General features: G+C 38.9%; 1 protein-coding gene across 1 annotated transcript; it reads right to left on the bottom strand.

Annotated features, from left to right (window-relative positions):
• Positions 1–325: 325 nt before the first annotated feature.
• On the bottom strand, positions 326–26,270 carry NXPE1 (neurexophilin and PC-esterase domain family member 1). Its single transcript, XM_074335448.1, is given in 6 exon segments — positions 326–1,381; positions 3,616–3,828; positions 8,056–8,117; positions 10,054–10,787; positions 17,512–17,631; positions 25,975–26,270. Coding segments are annotated over 6 exon segments (1,950 nt in total). The 5' UTR covers positions 26,260–26,270; the 3' UTR covers positions 326–845.

The following is a 26,270-nucleotide window of genomic DNA, read 5'->3' as shown; positions in this document are numbered from 1 at the left end:
AGACAAATGGCCTGCAAAACCTGAAACATTTACTATCTATCCCTTTACAGAAAAAGTTAGATGGCCAGTATTTTAGACCATCATGACAATCATGTTTATTTTCTTTTACCTTTACCTTGCCACAAATAACAGAAATCATGACCAGACTTGCTTAAGGAATACAAACATTTATTATCACTCATAGACAAGCATCAGACATATTATAATCATTCTTCATGTCTGATTCTCTTGGCTTTGTATCCTATATTGGTTGCGTTTTTCCTTTTTTCCCCCCTTCTTCCACCTCCCCGGCCCCCCGCCCCCCGCTCCAGTTCTAGCCGTTGCTCTCAGTCTAATTGTGTAGGACACAGCTCCCTGGCGCATGCTGGTCTTATGAGCCTTGAACTACCCACCGCTGAGGCAGTTGGTCGCCGGTTGTCTGTCGGCTGCCCACAGCAGCTCACGGCAGCTCTTGCCGGCTGCTGGCCACTCCTGCTGGCCACCGGCCGCTCCTGGTAGCCCATGGCAGCACACAGCATCCTGCAGCAGCTCATGCCAACCTCAGGCTGTTAACGTGGGCAGCCCAGCTCCAGGGAGAGCTGTTGTTCACAATCTTAGTTGTAGAAGGAGCAGCTCACTGGCCCATGTGGGAATCGAACTGGCCACCTTGGCATTAGGAGCACGGCGCTCCAACAACCTGAGCCACCGGGCCGACCTGGTTGTTTTTCTTCTTAAGTGTCCTCCCTGCCTAGACAGATTCTTTTAAATTTGATTTTCTTATTCCCTAAAGTAAACAAAACTTCTCTAACAATACAAGTTGAATTATTGGCAAAGATGGGTCCCTAGGGATTTTCTATATTTAGGCTTTAGCAAATGTAGTTGAAGAACAGGTCAATCTGATTTCCAATCACATGATCAGGTGGGTGGACAGTATTGGTGCCATATGCAATGGTCATGTCCCAGGCATCAATGACACCTACATTGAGAACACTGAAAATATCCTTCATGATAAGATATTGAATATAACCATGAAAGTCTCCAAACCTCTCTGTATCTATGTGCATCTCCCTGATGTTTTCCATCTTAAGGATCACTTTAGTGGTCGGGCTTCTCAGGAACAGTCGTTCAATAGCTTTTCAAATATTGATGACCCTGCGAATGAATATGTCAATGGGGAGGGGTCGGAAGTGCTGGCCAAGGGTGATGACAATAGCTGTGTTTTTGTCACCTGATATCCGGTCAATCTTCCGAGGTATATAATTCTCATCTATCACAGAGTAGAGCTGGAGAGTGATAAAAGGATGGCTATGTTTTTCCCACTGAATTTGTATATGTCTTTCTGTATCCAGAAGCAAATGTTTCTTGAAAACTCCAGTTCTGTGAAGATCAAAAAATTTTAGTGCTGATAAAAAAAATAAATAAATCTTTTAACTAGAAGGCAACAAAAAATATTTTTAAATGAACATCCTATCATTTAAAATATGAGGTGTGATAAAAAATAGTGAATGTTTAAATTAAAAAAATATATATATATATTATAGTAAAAGGCACATTGCCATTAATCTCCCTCAAAATACCCCCTGTCCCCACTTTGAACACACTTATCCCATTTCTTGCCACTTTCTGAAGCAGTTCTGGAAGTCCTCTTTCTTGAGTGTCTTTAGTTGTGCTGTTGTGTCTGCCTTGATGTCCTGAATCGATTCAAAATGTTTACCTTGCATGGTCATTTAACTTTGGGAAGAGCCAGAAGTCACATGGAGCCAGATCTGGTGAATAAAGTGGATGAGGACACACCATAATGCTTTTTTTTTTTTTTTAAAGATTTCATTGGGGAAGGGGAACAGGACTTTATTGGGGGAACCATGTGTACTTCCAGGACTTTTTTTCCAAGTCAAGTTGTTGTCCTTTTAGTCTTAGTTGTGGAAGGTGCAGCTGAGCTCCAGGTCCAGTTGCCATTGCTAGTTGCAGGGGGCGCAGTCCACCATCCCTTGCAGGACTCGAGGAATCGAACTGGCAACCTTGTGGTTGAGAGGACACGCTCCAACCAACTGAGCCATCTGGGAGCTCAGCGGCAGCTCAGCTCAAGGTGCCGTGTTCAATCTTAGTTGCAGGGGCGGAGCCCACCATCCCTTGCGGGACTCGAGGAATTGAACTGGCAACCTTGTGATTGAGAGCCCACTGGCCCATGTGGGAATCGAACTGGCAGCCTTCGGAGTTAGGAGCATGGAGCTCTAACTGCCTGAGCCACCGGGCTGGCCCTGTAATGTTTTTATTTGACAGAAACTGCCATATACCAGAAGCGATGTGTGACATGGAGCGTTGTCATGATGGAGGATGAAGTAAAGACACTCACGAAAGAGGACTTCCAGGACTGCTTCAGAAAGTGGCAAGAACAATGGGATAAGTGTGTTTGAAGTGCGGGGTGTATTTTGAGGGGGATTAATGGCAATGTGTCTTTTACTGTAATACATTTTTAAAATTTAAACATTCACCATATTTTTTGATCACACCTGTACCCACCTAGATTATTTCTGACTGAAGAATTTCTACACTCTAGCATAGATTACGTACCTATGCATATGTGTGAAATGTCAATCAAAATATAAAATTTTCATTGGAATTTATGAGGGACAACATTTCTTATGAAAGAGGGAATAAAATATATTTTAAATTAAAAGGCTCAAATCTAGAAAGCTAAATGAAGTTGAAAACAAAATAGCCAAAATGAGAGAACAGAGTACCTGAACAGACACTGTTCCCAAGAAGACATACAAACACTCAAAAGATATATGAAAAGATGCTCAACTTCATTAGCTATCAGGAAAATGCAAATCAAAACTACAATGAGATACGACCTCACACCTCTTAGAATGGCTATTATCAATAAGCCAAATAATAACAAGTGTTGGAGCGGTTGTGGAGAAAAAGGAATCCTCATACACTGCTGTTGGGAATGTAAATTGGTACAGCCACTATGGAAAAATGTGGAGTATGGAGGTTCCTCAAAAAATTAAGAATAGAATTATCATATGACCCAGGAATCCCTGCTCTGGGTATCTATCCCAAAAATCTGAAAACAATTATCCGTAAAGATATATGTACCCCTATGTTCATTGCAGCATTATTTATGGTGGCCAGGAAATGGAAGCAACAGAAGTGTGCTTCGATAGGTGATTGGATGTAGAAGATGTGGTACATATATACAATGGAATATTAGCCGTAAGAAAGATGAAGTACTGCCATTTGCAACCACATGGATGGATCCTGAGATTATCATGCTAAGCAAAATAAATCAGACAGAAAAAGTTGAGAACCATGATTTCTATCATATGTGGGATACAAAACTGAAAGCAACAAACAAACAAGACAAACAAACAAGCAAAAACACACACAACAGGTTAGTGGTTACCAGAGGGTAAGGGGAGGCAGGTAAAGGGAGTAGGAGAGGGTAAAAGGAGTCAAATATATGGTGATGGAAGAACTGATTCAGGGTGGAGAAAACAATACAATAGAGAGATGATGCGTTATAGAATTGTACACTTGAAACGTATATAATTTTGTTAACCAATGTCACCCCGATACATTTAGTAAAACAACAACCTGAATTTTTAAAAAATATATAAAATAATTACATACTTTTTAAAACCTTGGGTAAGTAGTAGATCCACTGACGCAGTGTAGAGTCTCCTAACAGGTAAATGAGCTTTCCTTTCAAACAGCCATTTATCTTTATTGTATTTAGCTGAATCTGGTTGCAAAATGTTGTAATCCACCTTCCATCTAAAGTATAACCACCAGGAACAGGAATCTTCATTCCAACTTGGCATTTCTCTTTTATCTTTTCACTCTCTGGTAATGGATAGTTGTGGTAAGTGATCATTGGCGTAAGTTAAACGTTCACCTTTCTTTCTTTGTTCTTCCCTTTATGGATCTCTTTCCCTCTTCCTCTCTTTCCTGATTCATTTTCTCCCTAGTACTATTCTTTGACCACCAGTTTTGTTTTACTTGTTCTTTTGAGAGAGTTTGAGTCATCTTGGCTCCTCCCTGTTTATTTTCTCCCAAATCTGGTCATCGGCTGAGTCTTGAAGTTCTCTCACTTCTTCGTCATCCCTAGTGATTCTGTGGTGAGTTAGGCTTTTGATTCAAATGTGAATATTAGTGGTGTGCCAGTTGGTGTACTTGCATCAAATCGCTTAATTTTGTTCCATTAATGAAGCAATAATCTTACTTTTCTATGAGTTTTTTTCATAGAAATATCTTAAGTTAAAAATAGCTTAAAATATGTCCACATTTTAAAAAACTTCAAACAATATAAAGTACCTAGCTTGGATGAAAATTTAAGTAGGAGTTTGCCAAAAGTGACATAAAACAGCTGACACAAACCAATATTCTGAGACTTCCCAATAAGTCCTATTAGAATTACAGGCTCTGTTGGCACATGGTCTGCCTTCCAAGTTATTTCAGGTAGCAAAGCTCCAAAAGTTTTGCTATGGCATAACAAAGATCATCAGGTTTCTTACCTGTCATATTTCCTTTTCACTCACTATGCCACTCCCCCACCACTGAGCCAATGCCTCATATTTTAGGTTTTGTTACATCAGCAATTCTGTACTAACATCACATTCTATATTAGATAGGAAGCAGATAATAATGACTTAAAATATAAATTTATTCCTCATACAACAGTCCTAGAGTGAGCAGGCCAGACTAATATGATATTGCATGTTGACAGGGACTCTTATTGTTCTGCCTTTTTTTCTTTCCTTTGTTTTTTCTTGGGGGGGGGTATAACCTTAACTTTATTTTTTTATATCTTTATTGAGGTATAATTGGTATGCAAAAATTGCACATATTAAATGTACATAGTTTGATGAGTTTGAACATATGCATACACCCATGATACCATTACCACAATCAAGGTGCTGTTCTTAACACATGACTTCAAGCTCATGTTCTAACATGGCTCTTTCATCTTTCACCATTATAGCTACAGTTCAGCCACTAGGAAGGGGAGAAATGGAAGTGTGACCTAGAAGTTTCCTGTATCACTTCCACTCACAATTCTGGCAAAAATCTAATGGCCACAACTAGCTGCAAGGGAGGCGGTGGTCTTTAGCTTGATGATCATGGGCCCAGCTAAAATTATGGTGTCCTATTACTAAAGAGGGAATGGGTAACGGATAGTGGGAGACTACCCATAGTCAGTCTGTGCTTCACTTGTAGTCTCTGATGAAACAAGTAAAGAGTTAACAGGAGCGAGCTTGTGAGTTAGCAGGAATGAGCTTAAAAATTAACTGCTTGGCTCTGAATGCCCTGGCTAGCACTGCACCTGCAAGTTGACAAGCACCTTACACCCATCATAGCTGGCAACAGAACAGTTCCCAGGAGAAGACAAATGTAATGGCAGCCCCACTGCAGGTTGACAAGCACCCTACATCCTGCATGGAAAAATATAAAAACCCAGCACTCCTCATCAGCACAGATGTCCCCCTGAGACTCTGCCCTGGCAAAACTCCTTTTGCCAGTATTTCTCTTACCCCTCTGTCTCAGCAGCTGTCTCCATCAGAATCTGCTCTGGCAAAACTCTTTTTGCCAGTTCCAAACAGAAGTCTCTCTCTGCCTGACTTAAATAGTTTTCTTGCTCTGCCACTTTGTAGAGTTTCATGAATGCTTTCACCTTCTGTGAATAACCAGGAGTTAATTCTATGCCAATACAGTCTCTGGTTGCCTATGTCCACAGAACAGTCATCAACATGATTGTATTATGTTTGTAACTTGCGGACAAAGTGACAAAGAGGTGCTGGTGGCAGAATTGGAAAATTCTGGAATAGCTATTACCTGGAATGGTTAAGTCCTGTTGATTTGGCTTGCCAAAAAAGAGAGTTTTAATAAACCTATGATTATGTTGGAACTTCACTGTGACATGGTTGGATTTCTATGAGTCTTGATAACTTTGCACCGTGGATGGTTGAATACCATAACGCTGGGAACTTAAAATCCGTGCTTATTAAATATTCCCATCCGATAACGTACTGGCATACTTTGGTGAGAAAATAGCCTTTGAGCTTATTATTGAAAGCCATATCTTTTATAATATTTATGTGTCAGGGTATTCATTTTGCCAAGTATCAAACTCAGTACTCTGTAGGACCATTCCAAATATATAGCACATTCTCTGATGATTAATCTTACATGTTTAGTTTATATAATTTTAGAATAGGCTTGAGGGTTTTTAACAGTATGCTGATAATAGTATTAAGATTCCATTATATTTATTGACTACTTTAGAGATTGCGATAGGCAGAATAATGGCCTCCCAAAAATATACATGTCTTAATCTCTGGGACCTGTGAACTTGTTATATTCTAAGGCAAAATGGATTTTCCAAATGTGATTAAGGATATGGACTTTGAAATGGGAGACTATCCTGGATTATGTAGGTGGGACCAATTTAAATCTCATTAGTCCTCAAAAATGGAAGAGGGAGGCAGAAGAACGGGTCAGAAAGATGTAATTGGAGGATTCACCCACTTTGCAGGTTTGGAGGTAGAGGAAGGGGACTGTGAGGAGTGTGGGCAGCCTCTAGAAGCAGGAAAAGGCAAGGAAACAGATTCTCCCTGAGAGCCTCCAGAAAGGAATGCAGCCCTGCTACACCTTGATTTCAGCCCAGTGAGACAGATGTTAGATTACTGAAGTACAGAACTGCATGATGATATATTTTTGTTTTAAACCACTTGATTTACATCTTTTCAATATCAAGTCATCCCATCCAGAAACAACAGCGTTTTTCTTCTGTTTATATAAATTTTATTTTACATCTCTTAGTAACAGTTTAAATTGTCTTTCTATAGATCATACACATTTTGTTAAATTGTGAATTAGCTTTTTAAAGCACAAAGTAGATTATTTCACTCTCTTTCTTAATTAGTTTTTGTAGCTTCCAAAAGCTTACTGAGTAAACACTAAAATCCTGAGCATGGTACTTGAGAATTTCTATGCTTTAGTTTCTTACTCTCTTTCTAGCCCCATCGTTTGCTACATTTCTCCAAATGCTCTCACTCCACTGGCTAATTTTGCTCATGACTAGAGTTATCAGACAAAAAATACAGGATACTAAATTAAATTTGAATTATTTCTAACAAGGAATAATTTTTTAGTGTAAGCACTGCCCATGTATTATTTTCCCTTTACCTCATGTAATATACATAAGCATTTAGAAATTTTTCAAATTTAACTGATATCCTGTATTATCATTTGCTAAACCTGGCAACCCTACTCACAATCTTTACAAGTTTTCACTTTCACCTCATTCTCAATCTACAGATATTCTTCAGGGTTAAGTCAAATATCAAGTTTAACATAGGCACTTTTGCCTTTTTACTTTCTATATAGAATTGATAAGTTAAATGTCTTTCAGATGGCAACCTTGCTGAATATTTATTTTTCTTCATTTACCCATAATGCCTCATATCTATTATAACCTCAATAAATATTTGCTGAATAAATGAATAAATATTAGGCAATAAATCATTAATTGAAGTAAATCTCAAAATGAATATAATTGGTAAACTCAGATAAGCTATATAGAAAGTTATTTTAAAGCTAAGTATAAACATTATTCTTTAACATAGCTTTATGTTTACCACTAAAACACATTTAATAAAATGGAAACTCCATATAAAATTGCTCTGTGCATCAACTAAAGATCAGAAAGTTATGTCAACAGAGAATTAGGATAACCCAACCAAAACATTTCTATTCTGAAGCTGTGGATACCCTCGACAGAATCACTGACTCTAGGAGATGCACTCCCAGGTTTAAATATGAATGTAAGATACTAATAATTTCCCCTTTTGTGTAAATTGAGATGAACTCTGTTATAAAAAAGAGTTTGAACTAATTTCCTTGAATTGATTTAAAATTCAAGGTGATTGACGCCATAGACACCTGCTAGGAACTGTGCTCCAGGAAAACCATGATCACTAGGGTTGATACTGATAAACTGCCCCCTGCATAAGACTGTCTCTTACAAGACCCATGCCAAGCACCACCTACCACAGCACAGAGCAAACTTACTGTTACATCGGGAGACATTAATGTGTTTAAGATGTTTTATCATTTCAACTCCCACACTGGACCTTCAAAAAATAAGACAACAAATTAGCCTGCTGTCCACACAACGCAGGTAATGGAAGTCACTGCTTGTGAATGAAGGATAATTTAAAATGTTCTACAACTGAAAACTATTATTGTTGTAGTAAATTTTGTGTATAGTGTTGGGCATTGTATATGAATTAGGATTTTGGAAAACTGTCAAGCTTTCAAAGAGCACGTGAAGTTCAGGGCAGTTGTGCTCATCTGCCACATGCAATCAGTGTGTCCTGGAAATTTAGATTCTAAGTACTTATCTAACCTGCAAGTTCTCTTCTCTCTGTGTGTCCACATCATTTATTCAAGTAAATCTGCTTTTAGATAACCGAGAAGTGCCCACAGGCTGAGTGACATGTCTCTTCAGGTTCAAATAGAGAAGAGATCAGCATATTTTCATCTTTACTGGGATTTAGGCATAAAGATGGTTAGTGGGTAGGAGTAGATCTGCACCATCAGAGATCAAAGAGAAAGAACAGAAACCAACTGTGCTTTTACTGATTATAGAAGGGAGCCAAGGACTATAGATCATGGATAATTACATTATTTTTCTATGTTTGTTATCCAAACTTTACTTTTTCTTAGCATAGTTTTTGAATTCTTAAGGGAAAAAGACTGGGGCTCACAGTACTTGACTTTGAATACTGCTAAGAAAGGAATTGCTGAGGACCTAGCATTCCACTCTGTCACCAAGCTTAGGGAAAGAGAATCTGCAGGGGAAAAAGTGGATAATAGCAGAATGGAAAGGGAAAAGGAAATGAGCTGAGCCCCTGAGACTTATAGAAAGTGAGCTAAAGAGCAAAAGAATCTGGAACTGATAGATTGTCTTAGTGGTTGGCCTAGTTTCTGGAATTTGTGATGGCACATAGTTACCCTTTGCCAATTCTCAAAGTGGCTCATGAAAAGACCCTATCATTCTAAGCAGTGAAGTGTTTTTCAACTTAGTGGAGAACTGGGAGACCAGGAATGAACACCTTTTTGTGAGCAAGGGGAGAAAAGCATGGCATTGGTATAGCCGTGATTGACAGGAGAAACATGCGTATATCCCAGTTATTGAAGACCTGTTCAACCAGGGTCTTCTAAGAATCACTAGATCACAACATGGGGATTATGAAGGACTCCTCCAGTCTTTGAAGTACACACTGAAGAATTATCTAATATAGAGATCAACTGGAGATGACCAGTAAAGGTTGGCTTTTGAAAAGATTTCTCAGGCTACCGTGTGTACAATGGATTAGAGAGGGTAGGATTGGCAGGAGGGAAGCTATGACAAATATTCTAGATGAGATGATGATCTGAACTCAGATAGCAGTACTAGGCATAGAGAAATGGATGAATGTACAAGGTATTTAAGAGGCAGAATTTACAGAATGTGATGTGGGGAATGAAGGAGCATGGATGTTATCATACACTTATCAAGGAATCCTTTTTTTATATACAATCTATTAACATATAGCAGAATACTTTTCCACTGAATGTGTTTTGTAAAACCTAGGTCTATAGTAATAGACACAACTGATTCTGAGAGTACTACTGTGTTTCCCCGAAAACAAGACTGGGTCTTATGTTAATTTTTGCTCCAGAAGACACATTAGGGCTTATGTTCAGGGGATGTCAGCCTGAAAAAAATCAAGCTAGGGCTTATTTTCCGGTTAGGTCTTATTTTCGGGGAAACATGGTAGTCATCATGGAGAAGTACAACATATATAACTAGAGTTACACCATAGGTCCTCTTTCATTGAACATTTTGGTGACAATGCCAACCTTGGCAGGGGGAGTCATGAACAGGGGCTCATGAAGACACCACATGTCTGAATCAGAGTTTGAGTAGAAGAGGGTCAGAGAGGGTCATTCTGAATACTAACGGAGAAGGGCAATGCAGCTCTGCCTGTGGGCACGTCTCAGGGTATCTAAAAGTATACTTACCTGTGAAAAAGGCTTTTTTCCTTGACAGTAAGATAAGAAATGCCTCGATTCCTGGTAGTCATGTAACTAAGGGCCTCACAGGGCATGTGTTGAGGTCTCACACAGTAGAAGGCTTCTTGGTCTCGAGTATCCAGGTATTCACACAGTTCAGCACTTGACTTTAAGGTGTGGCCACATTCCGTGAAGACATGGGTGGTGCCATTAACAAATTTACCTTTGAAAATAATCCTGTCATAGCCTTGGTTCCTTGCCCTCCAGAGAGCTGCCACCCCTTCACTGGGGTGGATGAGCTGGAGAGACAGAGACACCTGGCCCACCCAGAACAGAGTGAAGCTGACAAGGTAGGTGCCATTGTTGAAGTCTGTCACCTTTCCTGAAGCGCCTGCCTTCAGGGCTGTGGAGGACATCCTGGCCCTCAGGAAGTCCCCGCCATATTCCTTCCTGTATCCCAAGTGGTCCCTCATCTCCACCAGGATGTCTAGCTGATCCCCTTTGCAGTATGTGTCTTGAGGGGTGAGGATGGTGACTGTGCTGTGTGTGGCACTGGTGGTGGTGTTCATGTCGGTGAAGGGTCTGGGTGGGATCAGCTGGTTTAGTTTTTCCATGATTCCCTTTATTCTCAGCTCAGTTTCTGTTGGTGGCTTTAATGGACTCAGTGGTATTTTAACGTATGAGGACTTCGTGGAAGTGTTCCAGAGATGGAGGGAGGTGGGTATCTTTAGATCAGAACAAAACTGAAATGGCAAGGAATGTGACATTAGTACAAAATGTCCAAGTCATTTTTATTTATTTTGAATTTGAGTATTTATTTACATATTATCATCAATATATTTTAAATTCTCTGACAATTTTGAATAAAATGTAAACATTTATCTTTTAACCTCAATATTTTAGAGAATGCCTAAACAGTTGTAGATAAATATATTAAATACAAAATACAAGGTGGGACGATTAAGTTCATAAACTTGTTGTAACAATGTTTCTAATCTTTTTTGACATCAGAGAGATTACTCATTATGAATTTGTACCAACTAGACAAACACTTAACCAAGTTTACTATTTGGAAGTGCTGAAAAGGCTGCCTGAAAAAGCTTGACAAAAATGACCTGAGCTTTTCACCAACAATTCATGGCTCTTGCATCACGACTGAATGCATAGTTCACCCGGCACTGTCTGTGAGGGAGTTTTTAACTAGTAAACTAATAACTGTATTGGAACACCCTCCCTACTCACCTGGTCTGGCCCCCAATGAGTTTTTTCTTTATCTGAAGACAAAGGAAATATTGCAAGGAAGACATTTTTATGACATTCAGGACATCAAGTGTAATACAACGACAGCTCTGATGGCCATTCCAGGAAAAGAGTTCCAAAATTGTTTTGAAGGGTGGACTAGGCACTGGCATCAGTGCATATCTTCCCAACAGGAGTACCTCAAAGGTGACCATAGTGATATTCAGCAATGAGATATATAGCACTTTTTCTAGGATGAGTTCGCAAACTTAATTGTCCGACCTTCATATATAGCTCAGAGAATACTTATAAGTAATGAATTGATTTAATATATTTATTCTTCCTTTTCTTAAACATCTTATATCCCGTCATCACTAACTTCTGTTGGTATTACTTTTATATCTTATACCTGTGTCTAATAGTCTTTTCCTCCCAACTGTATTGTAGCTCAAGCCATCATCATTTATCTTCTGGATTATAGTAGTCATCTGAAGGGTGAACACAGCCTTCAGTCTTGCTTTCTCTCCAATTAATTTTCTCCACTGCAGCTAAATCAGTCCTTCTCAAACAAAACTATTCTTGGCTTCTCCCTGCTTAAACCCCTTCAATGGCTTCTCATTACTCTTGGGATAAAGTCCAACCTTAATATGGCTATATGCAGTGGCCTCTTTTTAACTGTCGTATCCCAGGCACTCCTTCTCTTGCACTCTATGTTTTAATAAGAACAACTGGTTTATTTTCATGAGCTGACCTTCCTTTCTCTAAGCTCTTCCTCTTTACTTTTTCATCTTCCTAGATTGCTGCCACCTTCACATTCCCCCCCAAACCACCTAAACTTCTGTTAATTTCTAACTTAAGAAAACATTAGAACCTTAGAGGTCCCTTCTTATCCTTTTAGCACTAAAATGTGTTTTATAAGTCCTCAAATTCAATGATTTCCAAATCTTGTTGATAGTCAGAAGTACCTAAAAACTCTTCTAAAAATATGGATTCTCAAGCTGCAGCCCAAATACACTGAGTCACAAATCACTAAAAGCCTTACCAGGAGTGTATGTTTTTCAAAGCCTCACAGGTAATCCTGTGATCAGATAAGTATGAGGACAATGGTTATAGATTGGTGGTTGTCAACCCCTCATACTTTAGAACACACATAAAGGTTAAACAAAAAATGGCTCCACTGTACCCCAGTATCAATCTGTAAAACCCTCATGGTTGGTACAAAGCAGTAGAGTAAACCAAAAGGGACAAAGCAATGAGATATTTAAAGATTAGGAGAACCCAAGTTGAATCTGAAAAATCGTATAAGATTAACAAACTTTTTACAAAGTCAACCCAGAAATATAGGGAGACATAAATAAATAAAATTCCAAATAAGAGTCTTTTAATATGTTTCTGGAAAATTAAAAAAAAAAAAACTGAATTTGCATGAAAGGGAATAGAAAACTGGGATAGAAAATAACTATTTAGTACACACTCATAGAAATAATAATATTAATCAGTAATAATGATGCAATCACGATGATGGTAACCTGTGACCATTTTTCCCACTTCCAGAAGTCCCAGGCTGAGATGTTTTCATTGGTGGGTATCGATATCCCTAGCTTATATAATGAGGAAAAGCTGTACAGTTAATTTTATGAGATAGAAACATGTTTTATACTAAAACCTGATAAGCGCAATACATGAAAAATATAAGCCTACCTCATTCATGAACATGGCTTTAAAATTTTCTTTATTTATCTATGTTGATATAGATACATAGATATGGTTATGTGTATGTGTATGTATGTTAGTCACAGTTAATTATGTATTAATGTGGAACTGAAAAGATGGCCCCAGAAGGAAAAATCATTAAATATATCTTAGTGGTTTCACTACAAAAATCTCATGTTTTTTATTGTTATTAAATTTATCTGATTTGAAATGCAGTTGCCAAAAAAGCATTTGACGTATTTTAATGTTTATTTAGCATTAAAATTCAATAAATAGAAAACCTTAAACATTCTCCATTCAAGGTCAGGAAGAAGACAAAAAATGTTAGCCACACTAGAAGTCCTGAACAATAAATTAGAATAAACAAACAAACATATAAACAAAAACCAGAGTTATGAGAATTATAAAGGAAACAACAGGCTTTTCTTCATCTTTCTTCTCTTTTTTGTTTTATTTTTTACAGATGTGATTGTCTACAAAGAAAATCAGAATTAGCAAATTATTAGCCTTAAGAGAGTCAGCAAGGAGCTGGATACAAAATAAACTTGCAAAAATCAATGGCATTTATCTATAGCAGTAATAATTACCAGAAAACACAATAGAAGATAAGCTCTGACCTTTACGAAGTCACTTTGAAAACTCTTTTAAAGACATTTTAAAAGAGCTGAGTGAAAAGCTATAACACTTTGCAAAGTTGGAAAGCTTAATATTATAAAATTGTTCATTTTCTCTCAAATAATTTTAAAATTCGACGTATTTCTAATTAAATTCTCAAGAGGATTTTAATGGGTTTAGGAGAGAGAACCTGATTACTGATTCTAAAATTTTGTGGAATATAATAGTCTTGAATAGCTGGGAACTGTTTAAAACATAATACCATGCCTAGCATAAATTATAGTAATAAAACAGTACTGTACAATTACATTATCAAATAAACCAATCACATAGAATAGGTACTCTAGAAACATACCACTTTACATATGACAGTTTATTATATTATATGTTAGTGAAATCATCACAAATCAATACAATTAGGTAAATTGTATTGGTAAAATTGTGAAAGATTGAAAAAAAAAGATTCTATCTCATGCTCCATACAAAAAGTCCAAATGAATTAAAGCCCTAAATATGAATATTATAACTGAAAATGTGATATAAAGAAATTTATGGTTTCTTTATTACCTCAGATCAGGAATTATTTCTTAAATATGACCTCAAAAGTGGAAAGTATAAGAAGTGTTTATATAATCAATGACTCAAAATTAGAAGTTTTATTCAATAAAGGACACTATAAACAAAGTTAACAGATGATAGATTGAGCTAATACATATGCAACATCTAAAACTAATAAAGAATTCTTATGTGAAATATAAAAGTTACTAATGAAAATAAAAAAGAAAATATCAGTAAACCCCAAAATAGACAAAGAATACACATTAAAAACATTATAAAAATGTTTATCACATTATTAAGCACATTAGGGAAGAGATAGATGCAAGTTACTTAGGAGAGTGGATGAGTTAAACTTTGTATATTCATATAATGGTATACATGTAGCTCTCAGTGATCATGAACTAGATTCACAAATAGCAACATGATAAGATATCAAAAAATAATTTTGAAAAAACTAAGAAATCATTTGTGTAAATTAACTACACTAACAACAATACTATATACCTTTAGAGGTCACACATATGTCTAAATATATGTATTGAATAAAAACTGGAATACTATGAGGAAAAATAGTACGGTGACTATGGGAAAAAGGGAATGAGAGTATGGGTGGGTTAGAATGAAACATACTTATAAAGTAAAACAAAAAAGCTCTGTTTCATATATGGCCAAGTAACTTGTGACAGATTGATTCTTCTTCAGAAAACAATGATCAACTCTGAACATAATACCAAAACCAAGTGGTATCTGAAGGCAGTGGAGAGTGAACAAAAGCAGACACATGTTGGAAGCAAGATGCAACTTGAAAGAAGGAGCCAGCAAGAGGCAACTTTCCTGTTTTTGAAGTTCTAGTGTGAGGGCAGTCCACAGAGAAGCATGAAGTAGCTAAAATGCAACAGAAACCCACCACTTTAAAAAATGGTTTCAACAATCTGGGGGCTGAGTCGGCAGTGACACTGGAAAGAGGGTGAAATCCCGAAACAGATAGCCAGAGAAGGGCATGCACAAATTCTGAGTATGAACCCTGATGACATCTCTACTGACCCCTCAAGCACACCTGCGAGGTAGCCACAAAGTGTTTTCCAGCTAAAGCTGAAAGAACTCAACTGAGATTTGAGTGACTTCCAATTATAGGTGAGACCAAATTTATTGTTTGAGTTGAATCAAGTCAATTGCCTGCCACAACAAAAATATCAGCACATTTCTGAGGAGTAAAACAAAACCCAGTCTCCATAATTAACAGTCACAGTGTCCAGGATACAATTTAAAATTGTTCAGCATTGGGGGAACAGGAAATGTAATCCTACTCAAAAAAAGACAAGTAATGGAAGACAATCTGGAGATCACCTAGGTGGTAGAATAATCAAAGACTTTGAAACAGCGATTATAACTATGCTATATATGAGTTCGGACAATAAGTTCGTGAACTCATCCTAGAAAAAGTGCTACATATCTCATTGCTGAGTATCACTGTGGTCACTTTCGAAGTACTCCCCTTGGGAAGCTATGCACTGATGCCACCAGCTCTAGTCCATCCTTCAAAGCAATTTTGGAACTCTTTTTCTGGAATGGCAATCAGAGCTGTTGTCGTATTATCCTTGATGTCCTGAATGTCATCCAAATGTCTTCCTTTCAATATTTCCTTTATCTTCAGGCAAAGAAAGAAGTCATTGGGGGTCAGATCAGGTGAGTAGGGAGGGTGTCCCAGTACAATTACTTGTTTACTGGCTAAAAACTCCCTCACAAACAGTGCCATGTGAGCTGGTGCATTGTTGTGATGCAAGAGCCATGAATTGTTGGTGAAAAGTTCAGGTCATTTTTGTCAAGCTTTTTCAGGCAGACTTTTCAGTGCTTCCAAATAGTAAACTTGGTTAAGTGTTTGTCCAGTTGGTACAAATTCATAATGAGTAATCTCTCTGATACCAAAAAAGTTTAGCAACATCGTTGCAATATTTGCAGACTTAATTTTCAGACCTCATATACCATAATTATATACATATAACTACGTGAGTGATGTTGATAATCGGGGAGGCTACCCATGAGTGGGGGCAGGGGGTATATGGGAAATTCCTCTACCTTTCTCTTAAATTTTCTGTGAACCTAAAACTGCTATTAAAAATAAAGTCTTTAAGAACAAAACATCACAAATCAAATGAACAAATAAACAAACTCCATGTCCTTCATGTATACGGACAAAAACCAGAGAGACGATAAAAGTGGAAGAAATGACCTGATACATGATAGCAAAATGACAGTAAAATACTTAGGTTGTAAACTTAACATGAATGTTCAGGACTTATTTGAGGAAAATTCGAAAGAGATTTATTTGAAGGAAGCAAAATTGAAATTGAGCAAATGGAAAGGAGACCATTTTCTCAGATAGAAAAACTTAACAACATAAAGATGCTGTTTCTTCAAAGGTTAATTTACACACTTAATTAAATCACAATAAAAACCATCCTTTTTTTCTGGAGCTACACAAGTCAATTAGAGAATTCACTTGACAGAACAAAGAAGAAAACATAGTAAAAAATATATGAAGGATAAAAAAAGTAGAGGAGTAGGGTGTCGACAGGGTTAGTCCTACTAGATACTAAAACTTACTTGTAAAATCTGTATAATTAAAATAAGGTGGAGTGGTGAATGAATAAAAAGACAATGGAACAGAATGGAAAATCAGAAATAGACCTCATTATTATACAAATTTCATATGCTATAGAGACAGCAATCAAAACCATGGGGCATAAAATGGAATTGTTAGTCAGGGATTAGAATAACTGGACAGTGATATGGAAGATATGAAATGAGATCAATGCCTCATACCATGCAACAGGATAAATTCCAAGTGGATCAGATATTCAAATATAAAAACTGCAAGTAAAAAAATAAAACATGGGTGAATTCCTATATAACTTTTGATTGGGAAAACTTTTCTATGACGTAATATCCAGAAATAAGGGAAATTGGATTATTTTAAAAATCACTTTTGCATGAAAAAAAAAACCCATAGATATCTCCCCACCCCGACCCCCTACCCCCAAAATGAAATATTAGATTTACATGGTCAAGTAATACATGCTCCTGGATTTAGTGAGAAGAAAGTCATTAGTGGCCATTGGGTTCATTCTGGGGGCATACTGGAGGTAGAATCCTCTTTAGGATGGATTGAGGATGAATGGGAAGGAAGAAATGGAGATAGTCAGTGTCCACAATCCCTCTGACAAATTTGGTAGAGAAGGGAAGAGGAAAGAGCAGAGACTGAGTGGGAAAGGACTGACTGGGACTGACATGACACAGCTCATGCAGGGAGCTTCACGTCAAATTAGAGAAAACTCTTCCTACCTTTGTGGAGTTTTGACATATTATATAATTAATCCACACAACTACTAAAAAAGACATCAACATCAGCAGCATTTTTTGAACCATCATATTTGAGAACGTGCCCATATTGAGATGTGTGCCCTAGGAGAGATGACACAAGAGAAGGAATCACGTAAGAAGTGAATCTGTATTCTCTCAGTTTTATTTTTACCTGTAATTTGCCTCTAAGACTTTATTCCTCTTCTGTGAACCACTTCCTTCTTTTTTTCTCATAGCCAACAACCCATACCGCCAACACTTTCACATACCTGTTGGTTACTCATCTAAGTTTTAGCGAGGGTTAGTGCTTCTTCCCTCCATGAGATGGAAGTCGGATGTCCCTTACATGTTCTCTCACTGCCCTCTATCTTCTGTTACAGCACTTATCACAATTACAGTGAGAAGCAGAAAAATTAAAGCATCAACCTGTCTTTTGGGGCAAGACTTAGGATAGCTGATGGGTGTATAAGACTATGCTCATGTTACTTAACATAACCTGTAAAATGGTCTGGAAGAAAAATGGTCGTGTTAACTGGGTAGGGAGATGGAACTGGTGGCTTTTGTTTGGCTGAACACCATGTATGAAATTCAGAAGTAGACACTCCTTCAGGACTGAATTACTCTGGTTAATAAAGAAGATATCAGCCCACAAGCCGAGGTACTGCATGAAGAAAGGGAAAGAGGAGACGGAAGGACGTGGTAAAGGGGAGAGGGGTGAGGGAGAGAGAGAAGTTCCTTTCCATATCAGATTACATACATTTTAATAGCTTATTTTGGGTAGGTGACAGGCAAGACGTCGGCTGACGGTCGCCTTGAGAGGTGGGAGAGGAGTATCTTCGTGACAGGAGCTCCGCGGAGGCGGTTGGAGGGAGCCGAGTTGGGACAGCGCGTTTCAGGCAGCGGATCAGGCAGGGCCGGGCGTGGGCGACAAGGGAGCCCCCGGCGGCGGGACGTGACTCTGAGAGTGCGGGTGTGCGGGGAGCGCGAGGTGCCGGAGCCCGGTAAGGCCCGCAGCCTCCGGGAAGCCAGGAGGAACAGGAAGAAAGGAGATAAGGGCTTTGAAAGCCCAAGGCCATATAAATTATAAGTATTTCTTCATCTCCCTTTCCTCTTCTGGGTTTTGTTTTCATTAATTATATTTTGTGATTGCTTGAGACTGACTTGGTGGGCCTGGGAAACCTAGTGGGAAACTAGAACCCACTCACTATCACGGAAATAGTTTTTGTAGGTAGAAAATGCTTTGAATGACAGTATGATTCAACAGACTTAATGCCCCTTGCAGGTTAATAAACCGTTTTGTTAAAAGTAACAAAAATAAATAAATTTTTTAAAAAGCTTATTTTGGGGAGCAAGATGTAAACCCCTCCTCTCTGTCCCTTACCAATGCTCAGTGAGATCTGGATTGTGTGATATACTTGTGTGTGGTTGGAGTCATTTGATGGAATCCAGAGAGGTTCTATGTTTGAATCTGGTGGTACAGACCAAAAACAGGGACTGCACACGAAAAACAGAAGCTAGACAACAAAGGGTCAGCTTATAACTGGTTAACGTTTGGGGAGTCCGCGATGAAATTGTTTCAAACAAGATCCAGTACAAACCACAACACATGAAATCACTACCTTCGGACGGAACCCTGACTTCTCCCTGTTACTGAAACATGGTGTGGAGGAACCTATAGAGTTATTGAATTCTGTGTCCAGATTGTTTTGGGGCAAAATGAATGCAGGAGAAAGGACATGGTGGCAGCTCTAATCTGTGTCACACAGTTTGCTGCATAGTTTCTTTACTTTGTGATCGCTAAAAGACTGTCAATTACTAAAGAAGTGGAGCAATGTCTACCTCAGCGTTGTATGTCCCGTGCCTAGCACAGTGTCTGATGCATAGTTGAATGAATAATTTTAAAACCAAATCCTGATTTTCAGACCAACTTCAACTTCTATCCACTGAAATTTTGTATTTTCTCACAATATACGCATAGCATGTTTAACAGGGCAAATAATCAGATTCAGGCGGTTACTCTGACTCCCCCTACCACCACTGCAGAGATTGACCCAGGTCTTCTCACTTTTAAGTGAATTCTGTAGCATGTTAGTAACGATGCATGGTCTGATTCTTTTTTCTTACCTAGAAAGTATAGGGTATAGATAAGTTTCAGCAATCTTTAACAAGTATGGTTACAGTTGCATTTGCAAATCCCAGACTCTCAACCTCTTTCTTGTAGATCTTTAAGTTTATTCTGTTCATTTATTTATTTAAAAAATATTGAGTACTTACTGAAAAAGTCTAAGATACCATGAAATGTACTGGAGATAGAAAATCAATGAAATAAATAAACATTTATGAAGATTACATAGAAATACCAAGTTCTTGTTGGTCTCTGAATACACACTCTTCCATGCTCCTGAGCCTTTGCCTAAAACTCAAATCACTGCTTCCCTCACTGCACACTGATACCAGGCCCACCCATTTCCACAATGCTCTCTGATAAACTTGGAAAATTTCTATTCATTGTTTGAATTTGAGCTTGAGTACCAATTGATACCTCCTCAAAAGTTTTAGTTAGTAATTTATTCCTCTGTGCTCCTATTGCCCATTACATATACCTTTATTATTGAAAGGTAGCAGAACATGATACCTCAAAATATTCCTCTTTGGCAAAAACATTATCTTGACTAAGTATTTTGAGAAACTGCAGATACAGGAGAGCCTCTGAAAACAGTGTAGAGACTTATCTGCATGGCAGGGCAAACTTTGTTTACCATATATTTCCTTGTGTCATCTTCCTGTGAATTGACTCCTGCCCTCATGTGAAACTCCAGGTCCCTATCCTTTCCCTAGTTCAGCATGGTATGTAAGTCTCAATTCCCTGGCTGCATTTTGAGTCTCATATCTTTGCGGTGTTCCTGTATATATGTAGTTAAAATTATTTTTTTATTCCTCCTATTCATTTAAAAACATTTTTATTTTTTATTTTAATGTCTTTTTTATCACAGAAGGGTCTCAGTCAAGAACCTAGAAGAGTAGAGGAAAAATGCTCTTTTCTTCCATGCAGTTTGGCCACCGTGAACGGACTTGCTGAGACACCCTACTTGCTCTGGGTTTCCAAAAACCCATTTGCAGGGGTTTCTGGAAGACTGGCAGAAGATGGTGAAGGGTAAGAGTTCTTATCAAAGTCTGCTCTCCTAGATCTCTGTCTGTAGTGTCTAGTTGAGAGAGGAAGGTAAAAATCTAGTTGTCCCTTTCTTTCCAAATTCAGATTAAGAGGAGAAAAGCATTTGTAAGAATTTGTTCTTTGGATAATGACTGTTTAAAATTTGGTTTGGGGTACTCACTGGTCACTGATTCTTTCCCTCCCAGTGACAGCTATTATTTTTCTGTTTGTCTTAGTGTATGTTCTGAAAACTTGCCTTGGCTTTCTGCCTGCCCAGGAATTACAGGTTGTCAGTTCTGTGTGTGCATGCAGCTCAACTGTCCAGTTGGGGGCCCTGACAATAAGGCCAGATAGAAATGTGGCTTGCTTGCTATTTGCAGTTAATGTCCTAGCAACTGTTGTCAGGTCTTAGGGGAATAAGTCTTTCTTTCTTTTGGTTGTCTTTAGGAATGGCTCAGGATCTCGGGGTGACTGTATTTTTGCACCCTCTTTGGGGATGCCTCTTGCCATCAGCAGTTAAGTCACAAAGACTTCTTGGTTTTGGTTGAGTCACTTGAGGTACACCAAAGGTTTAAAGGAGAAAGTGTGTGTGGGGGGGGAAGGAGTTCAATACTGCCAGGATTATTTACTATTTGTCTTGTTTGAACTTAAGATAATGGAAAGGATTTTTTTAAAGGAGCTCTATGGTCAGGGTCAGAATTTGGCCAAATTGAAGGCTGATATTCATGATAGGAACATTTTTCAAAGGTCTCCTTTCCTAAGCTAAGACAAAAATATGTACTCATAGGAGAGGAAAACACACTGAAGACTTTGTGGAAGGTTTGGTTAAAATGTTCCAAAGACACATGGATTTAAATTTGGAACACAGGAATCTTTTAATTTCCATCCTAGTTGGAAATCTTCTTCCTGATATAAAGAAGCAGATTGAAGAAAATGTTTTTGGATGGGCAGGTCTCACCCTTGATATCATTCAGGCTAAAACCCAGTTCTTTGAGGAATTAAAGTAACTGTCCTTTTCTTACAAATCGAGACTTTACAAAACCAGAAACGTGGCTCTAAAAGCAATTCAAAGTCCACCTAACTTTACCAACCCCCAAACCTCCCCTATTTATCTCATAATGTTGTAAATATTATAAAGAATCAGGAAACAGAATTATCCTATACTTAAGTAAAAGAAAAATTTAAATAGTAATTACCCTAGACTTCTGATAATAGACAAATCTATCCCAGAGTCCCTAGGGGAAAACATTCTTTTCCTGTCCCTTGAAGATACCAAGTTTTTGAAATATAAGCACCCCAGGAGACAGCCAAAACACTGCCTCAACCTCCTAAGAATGAAGAAAAAAAGAAAAGAGAAAAGAGGCTTTTAAAAAAAAGAACTGCTATAAAAGCTCCCTCACCCAAAATTTTGTCCATAGCCTCCATAAGATTACTTGGGTTGTGAGCACACAATGTGATACATAGGTGAAGTATTATAGAATTGTACACTTGAAACCTATGTAATATTACCAATCATTGTCACTCCAACAAATCTAATTTAAAAAAATCTATAGTGAATGAATAAAAAAAAAGATTATTTGGGAAGGATGAATAACAATCTTAAAAGTCTTCTCCATATACATTAGTAAAAAAGCTTCAGCCGTCTAAGCAGGTAAATTTTACTTTGTCTGAAACACAATTTGGATGCATCTGTTATTTTTAAACTAGTGAATTTTGTATCATTGTGTTTGACTCATGACTAAAATTTGGGAATGAAAGCTATGAGGTCTTTGCATCTGTCTCTCTGTTTATATATCTATGGATGTAGGGTATGCACATGTGATTTTTTTTTTTTTAAAGATACACGCAGTTTTCTTATGTTCATTAAAGCATTATTTATTTATTTATGTTTATTAATTTATTTCTCCCCCCCTACTTCCGCCTCCCCCTCTACTCCGGTTTAAGCCATTGTTTCTCAGTCTAGTTGTGTACAACACAACTCCCTGGCCTATGCTGGTATTATGAGACTTGAGCTCCGCCCAGCTGAGGCAGTAGGTTGCCAGTCGGCAGTAGGCCGCTCATGCTGGCTGCAGGCCACTCACACAGGCTGCTGGCTGTTCATGGAGGCACACGGTAGCCCACCGTAGCCCTCAGCCGCCCACAGCAGCTCACTCCAACCTCTGGCTGCTCACGGCTGCCCAGCTCAGGGAGAGCTGTTGTTCATAATCTTAGCTGTAGAGGGCGCAGCTCACTGGCCCATGTGGGAATCGAACCGGTGACCTCAGCATTAGGAGCACGGTGCTCCAACCACCTGCACCACTGGGCGGGCCCACATGTGATATTTTTAAGACTCTGGATAATATTGCCAAAATTAACCTGTAAAAGAGTTCCATCTAAGTGGCTTAAAGAAAAATAAGCACTCATATAAAGTAAATGTTCCTAAAACTCAGAAATATAGAAATTAACCCGGATGGTTTTCAAGTTCATGTGACCTGACATAATCTGTGGTAAATAAGAGGTAGTTTAAATTTGTTGGTTTAATTAAAATGGGCAGTTCTTCACAGTTATCAGCATAAAATGTCATGCAGACATACAAGTTTATAAACAAACTTTTCAACAATAAAATGTCCACTTAAATACTTCCTCAAATCATTTTGGTCACTCACACCCTTAGAGTTTTGCTAAGTTAAATTAAATTATGGAAATTCATTGAATATCTAGATCATTTCTAAATAACAAAATACAGAAACAATAATTACTGAACATAAGTTTACCCATTTGGGCTTCCAATTACAGAGGAACTAAAGACATTTGGTTCTGTTAGTAATCATGGCTTGTGCATTGAAGCATTGAAAAGTTATACTATGGGGAATCATATACTTCTAGAAATTATGAAATATATTCAGAAATTTGCCATCCAATCCCAATAGAGAAGTACAATGAGATTAAAGCTGTTTTCATCCCTGCTAACAAAACATCCATTCTGCAGTTCATTGATCAACAAGTAATTTTGACTTTCAAGTCTTATTATTTAGGAAATACTTTTCATGAGGTTATAGCTCCCATAGATAGTAATTCCCCTGGTGCAGCTGGGCAAAGTGAATTGAAAACCTTCAAGAAAGGATTCATCATTCTAGATGCCATTGAGGACATTTGTGATTCATGGCAAGAGGTCAAAAGATCAACATTAACAAGAATTTGGAAGAAGTTGATTCCAACCTTCATGGATGACTTTGAGGGGTTCAGTGGAGGAAGGAACTGTAGATGTGATGGAAATAGCAAGAGAACTAGAATTAGAAGTGGCGCCTGAAGATGTGATTGAATGGCTACACTCTCATGATAAAACATGGATGAGGTTGCTTCTTATGGATGATTAAAGAGTGTGATTTCTTGAGATGGAACCTACTCCTGGGGAAGATGGTATAAACATTGTTGAAATGACAACAAAGGGTTTAGATTATAACATAAACTTAGTTGAAAAAGAAACAGCAGGTTTTGAGAGGACTGACTCCAATTTTGAAAGAAGTTCTGCTCTGGGTAAAATGCTATTAAATAGTATCGCATGCTACAGAGAAATCATTCATGAAAAGAAGAGTCAACCGATGCGGGAAACTTTATTCTGCATTTCCCGCAAATAAGCCCTAGCCAGACAATCAGTTCCAATGCGTCTTTTGGAGGAAAAATTAATATAAGACCTGGTCTTATTTTATTATAAGACCGGGAATAATATAATATAATATAATATAATATAATATAATATAATATAATATAATATAATATAATATAATATAATATAATATAATATAATATATTACTTAGTCTTATTTTACTATACGACCAGGTATAATATAATATAATACCCGGTCTTATATTAATTTTTACTCCAAAAGACGCATTAGAGCTCTTTGTCCGGCTAGGTCTTATTTTCGGGGAAACACGGTAGTTCTCTTACTTTAAGAAATTGCCATAGCCACCCCAACCTACAGTAACCATCACCCTGAGCGATCAGCAACCATCAACATTGAGGCAAGACCCTCCGTCAGCAAAAAGGTTATGACTAGCTGACGGCTCAGATGATGGTTATAATTTTTTGTGAGTTAAGTGTTTTTTAATTAAAATCTGCACGTTTTCTTTTTTATAGACATAATGCTATTGCACACTTAACAGATTAGTGTAAACGTAATGTATATGCACTGGTGTTGGTGCTGGACAGGACAAATAAGGGGCAAAGTGGGCCTCTGTTTGGTATCCCCTAGAGGTCAGTTCCTTGTGGCTGCTCCCCCCCTCCCCCATCCCCCTACCCCCATTCCCTCTCAACCTGGCAGATGCTCCGCCATGGCCCTCTCACCCCTCCAGAACAAGCAAGAGGGTCAAGTCCAGATGAAGTGGAGCTTGTTCATTCGCCCAGCCAGATCACGACTCTGGGAAGGTACTCAGGCCTGGAAGAGCTGAATCCTGGACTACAAAAGCACACTCCTTTGCATGAGGAAGAAAGGTCACCACCTAGCCCCACCCCCCACCCCCCCACCCCTCCACCCCTGTCCGGGTTTCCCAGAAGCCGGATCTTGGAGCGTGGTGAAGGCGACTTTCTCTGGTCCTGGTAATATTGAGAAGGGGCATGAGGACCATTTTTACAGCAAAAGAAACTAAGAGGTTGGATTCCAAGCCGGCTGCCTACGTGCTCCAAGGCACACACCAAGGCAGACGTTGTCAGTGGCACAGAGCAGTCTGTCCGGAAGCCTAGAGATTCCATTAGGACCATCCCTGTAGTTAAGCCCATGGCAAGTTAAACGCAGGTTGTGCTTTACAAGAGTTAAAAACCAACCTGCCCCTATTCTTCTGGCGTCTCACTGAAGTCAAAGATAAACTTACCGTTGCGCTTCTATCCTCCTTCCCCCCATACCGCTGAATTTTCCAGGGAAGCAGAAAACTCATAATCCTTAGCCCCGGGGCTGGCGGGGCTCGCTCTTCCACTAGCGATTAGAGACCACCACTCTGTCTATGGGGCGGCCTTTGTTATCTTACTCTCTGATAAATAAACCTTTCCTTTAAATTCCTCAGGGGCTCACATTTGAATTCTCTCCTCTGTGAAGCCAAGGGCACTCTTTCCTTTTGCTGCGACACTGGGACTTACCTGTCCCTTCCAGGGAAGACCGCCCCTCTCACTCCCCCGGGCGCTCCCTGCAGACTCCCGGACTCATCCGACCTGGTGCTTCGGCAGCGCCTCTCAACGCCCCGGGCCAGTTTCTGCCGCGCTGTGTGCGGAAGAGGAACGGAGAGGGCAGAGAGGCTGAGCCCCAGCACCTGGCCCTTACCTCGGATGGCGAGATCTCACACACGCCCGCGATCTTGGCGTAGAGCTCCGGGATGCTGGAGAAACTCTCGGCCGGTCGATGCCCAGCGCCGGCTGCGATGCAGACCTCCGCCTCCTTGGGTTGGCACCGCGGACTTTGCTCTGGGGCCGCACCCCGCAGGCGAAAGCCTGAGCTGGACCAAGGGCAGTGGCGCTTCTGCCTGGTGGCGCCGGGCGGGGAGGGCCCGGTTCTCCACCCGGACGAGCTGCATCTGGACCCGGAGCTGCCATCTTCCCTTCTCTGCATGAATTTGGAGA

The sequence above is a fragment of the Rhinolophus sinicus genome, linkage group LG06 (genome assembly GCF_036562045.2).
Source record: "Rhinolophus sinicus isolate RSC01 linkage group LG06, ASM3656204v1, whole genome shotgun sequence".
In the NCBI taxonomy this organism is placed as follows: Eukaryota; Metazoa; Chordata; class Mammalia; order Chiroptera; family Rhinolophidae; genus Rhinolophus; species Rhinolophus sinicus.
This window is presented reverse-complemented; position numbering and strand designations above follow the sequence as displayed.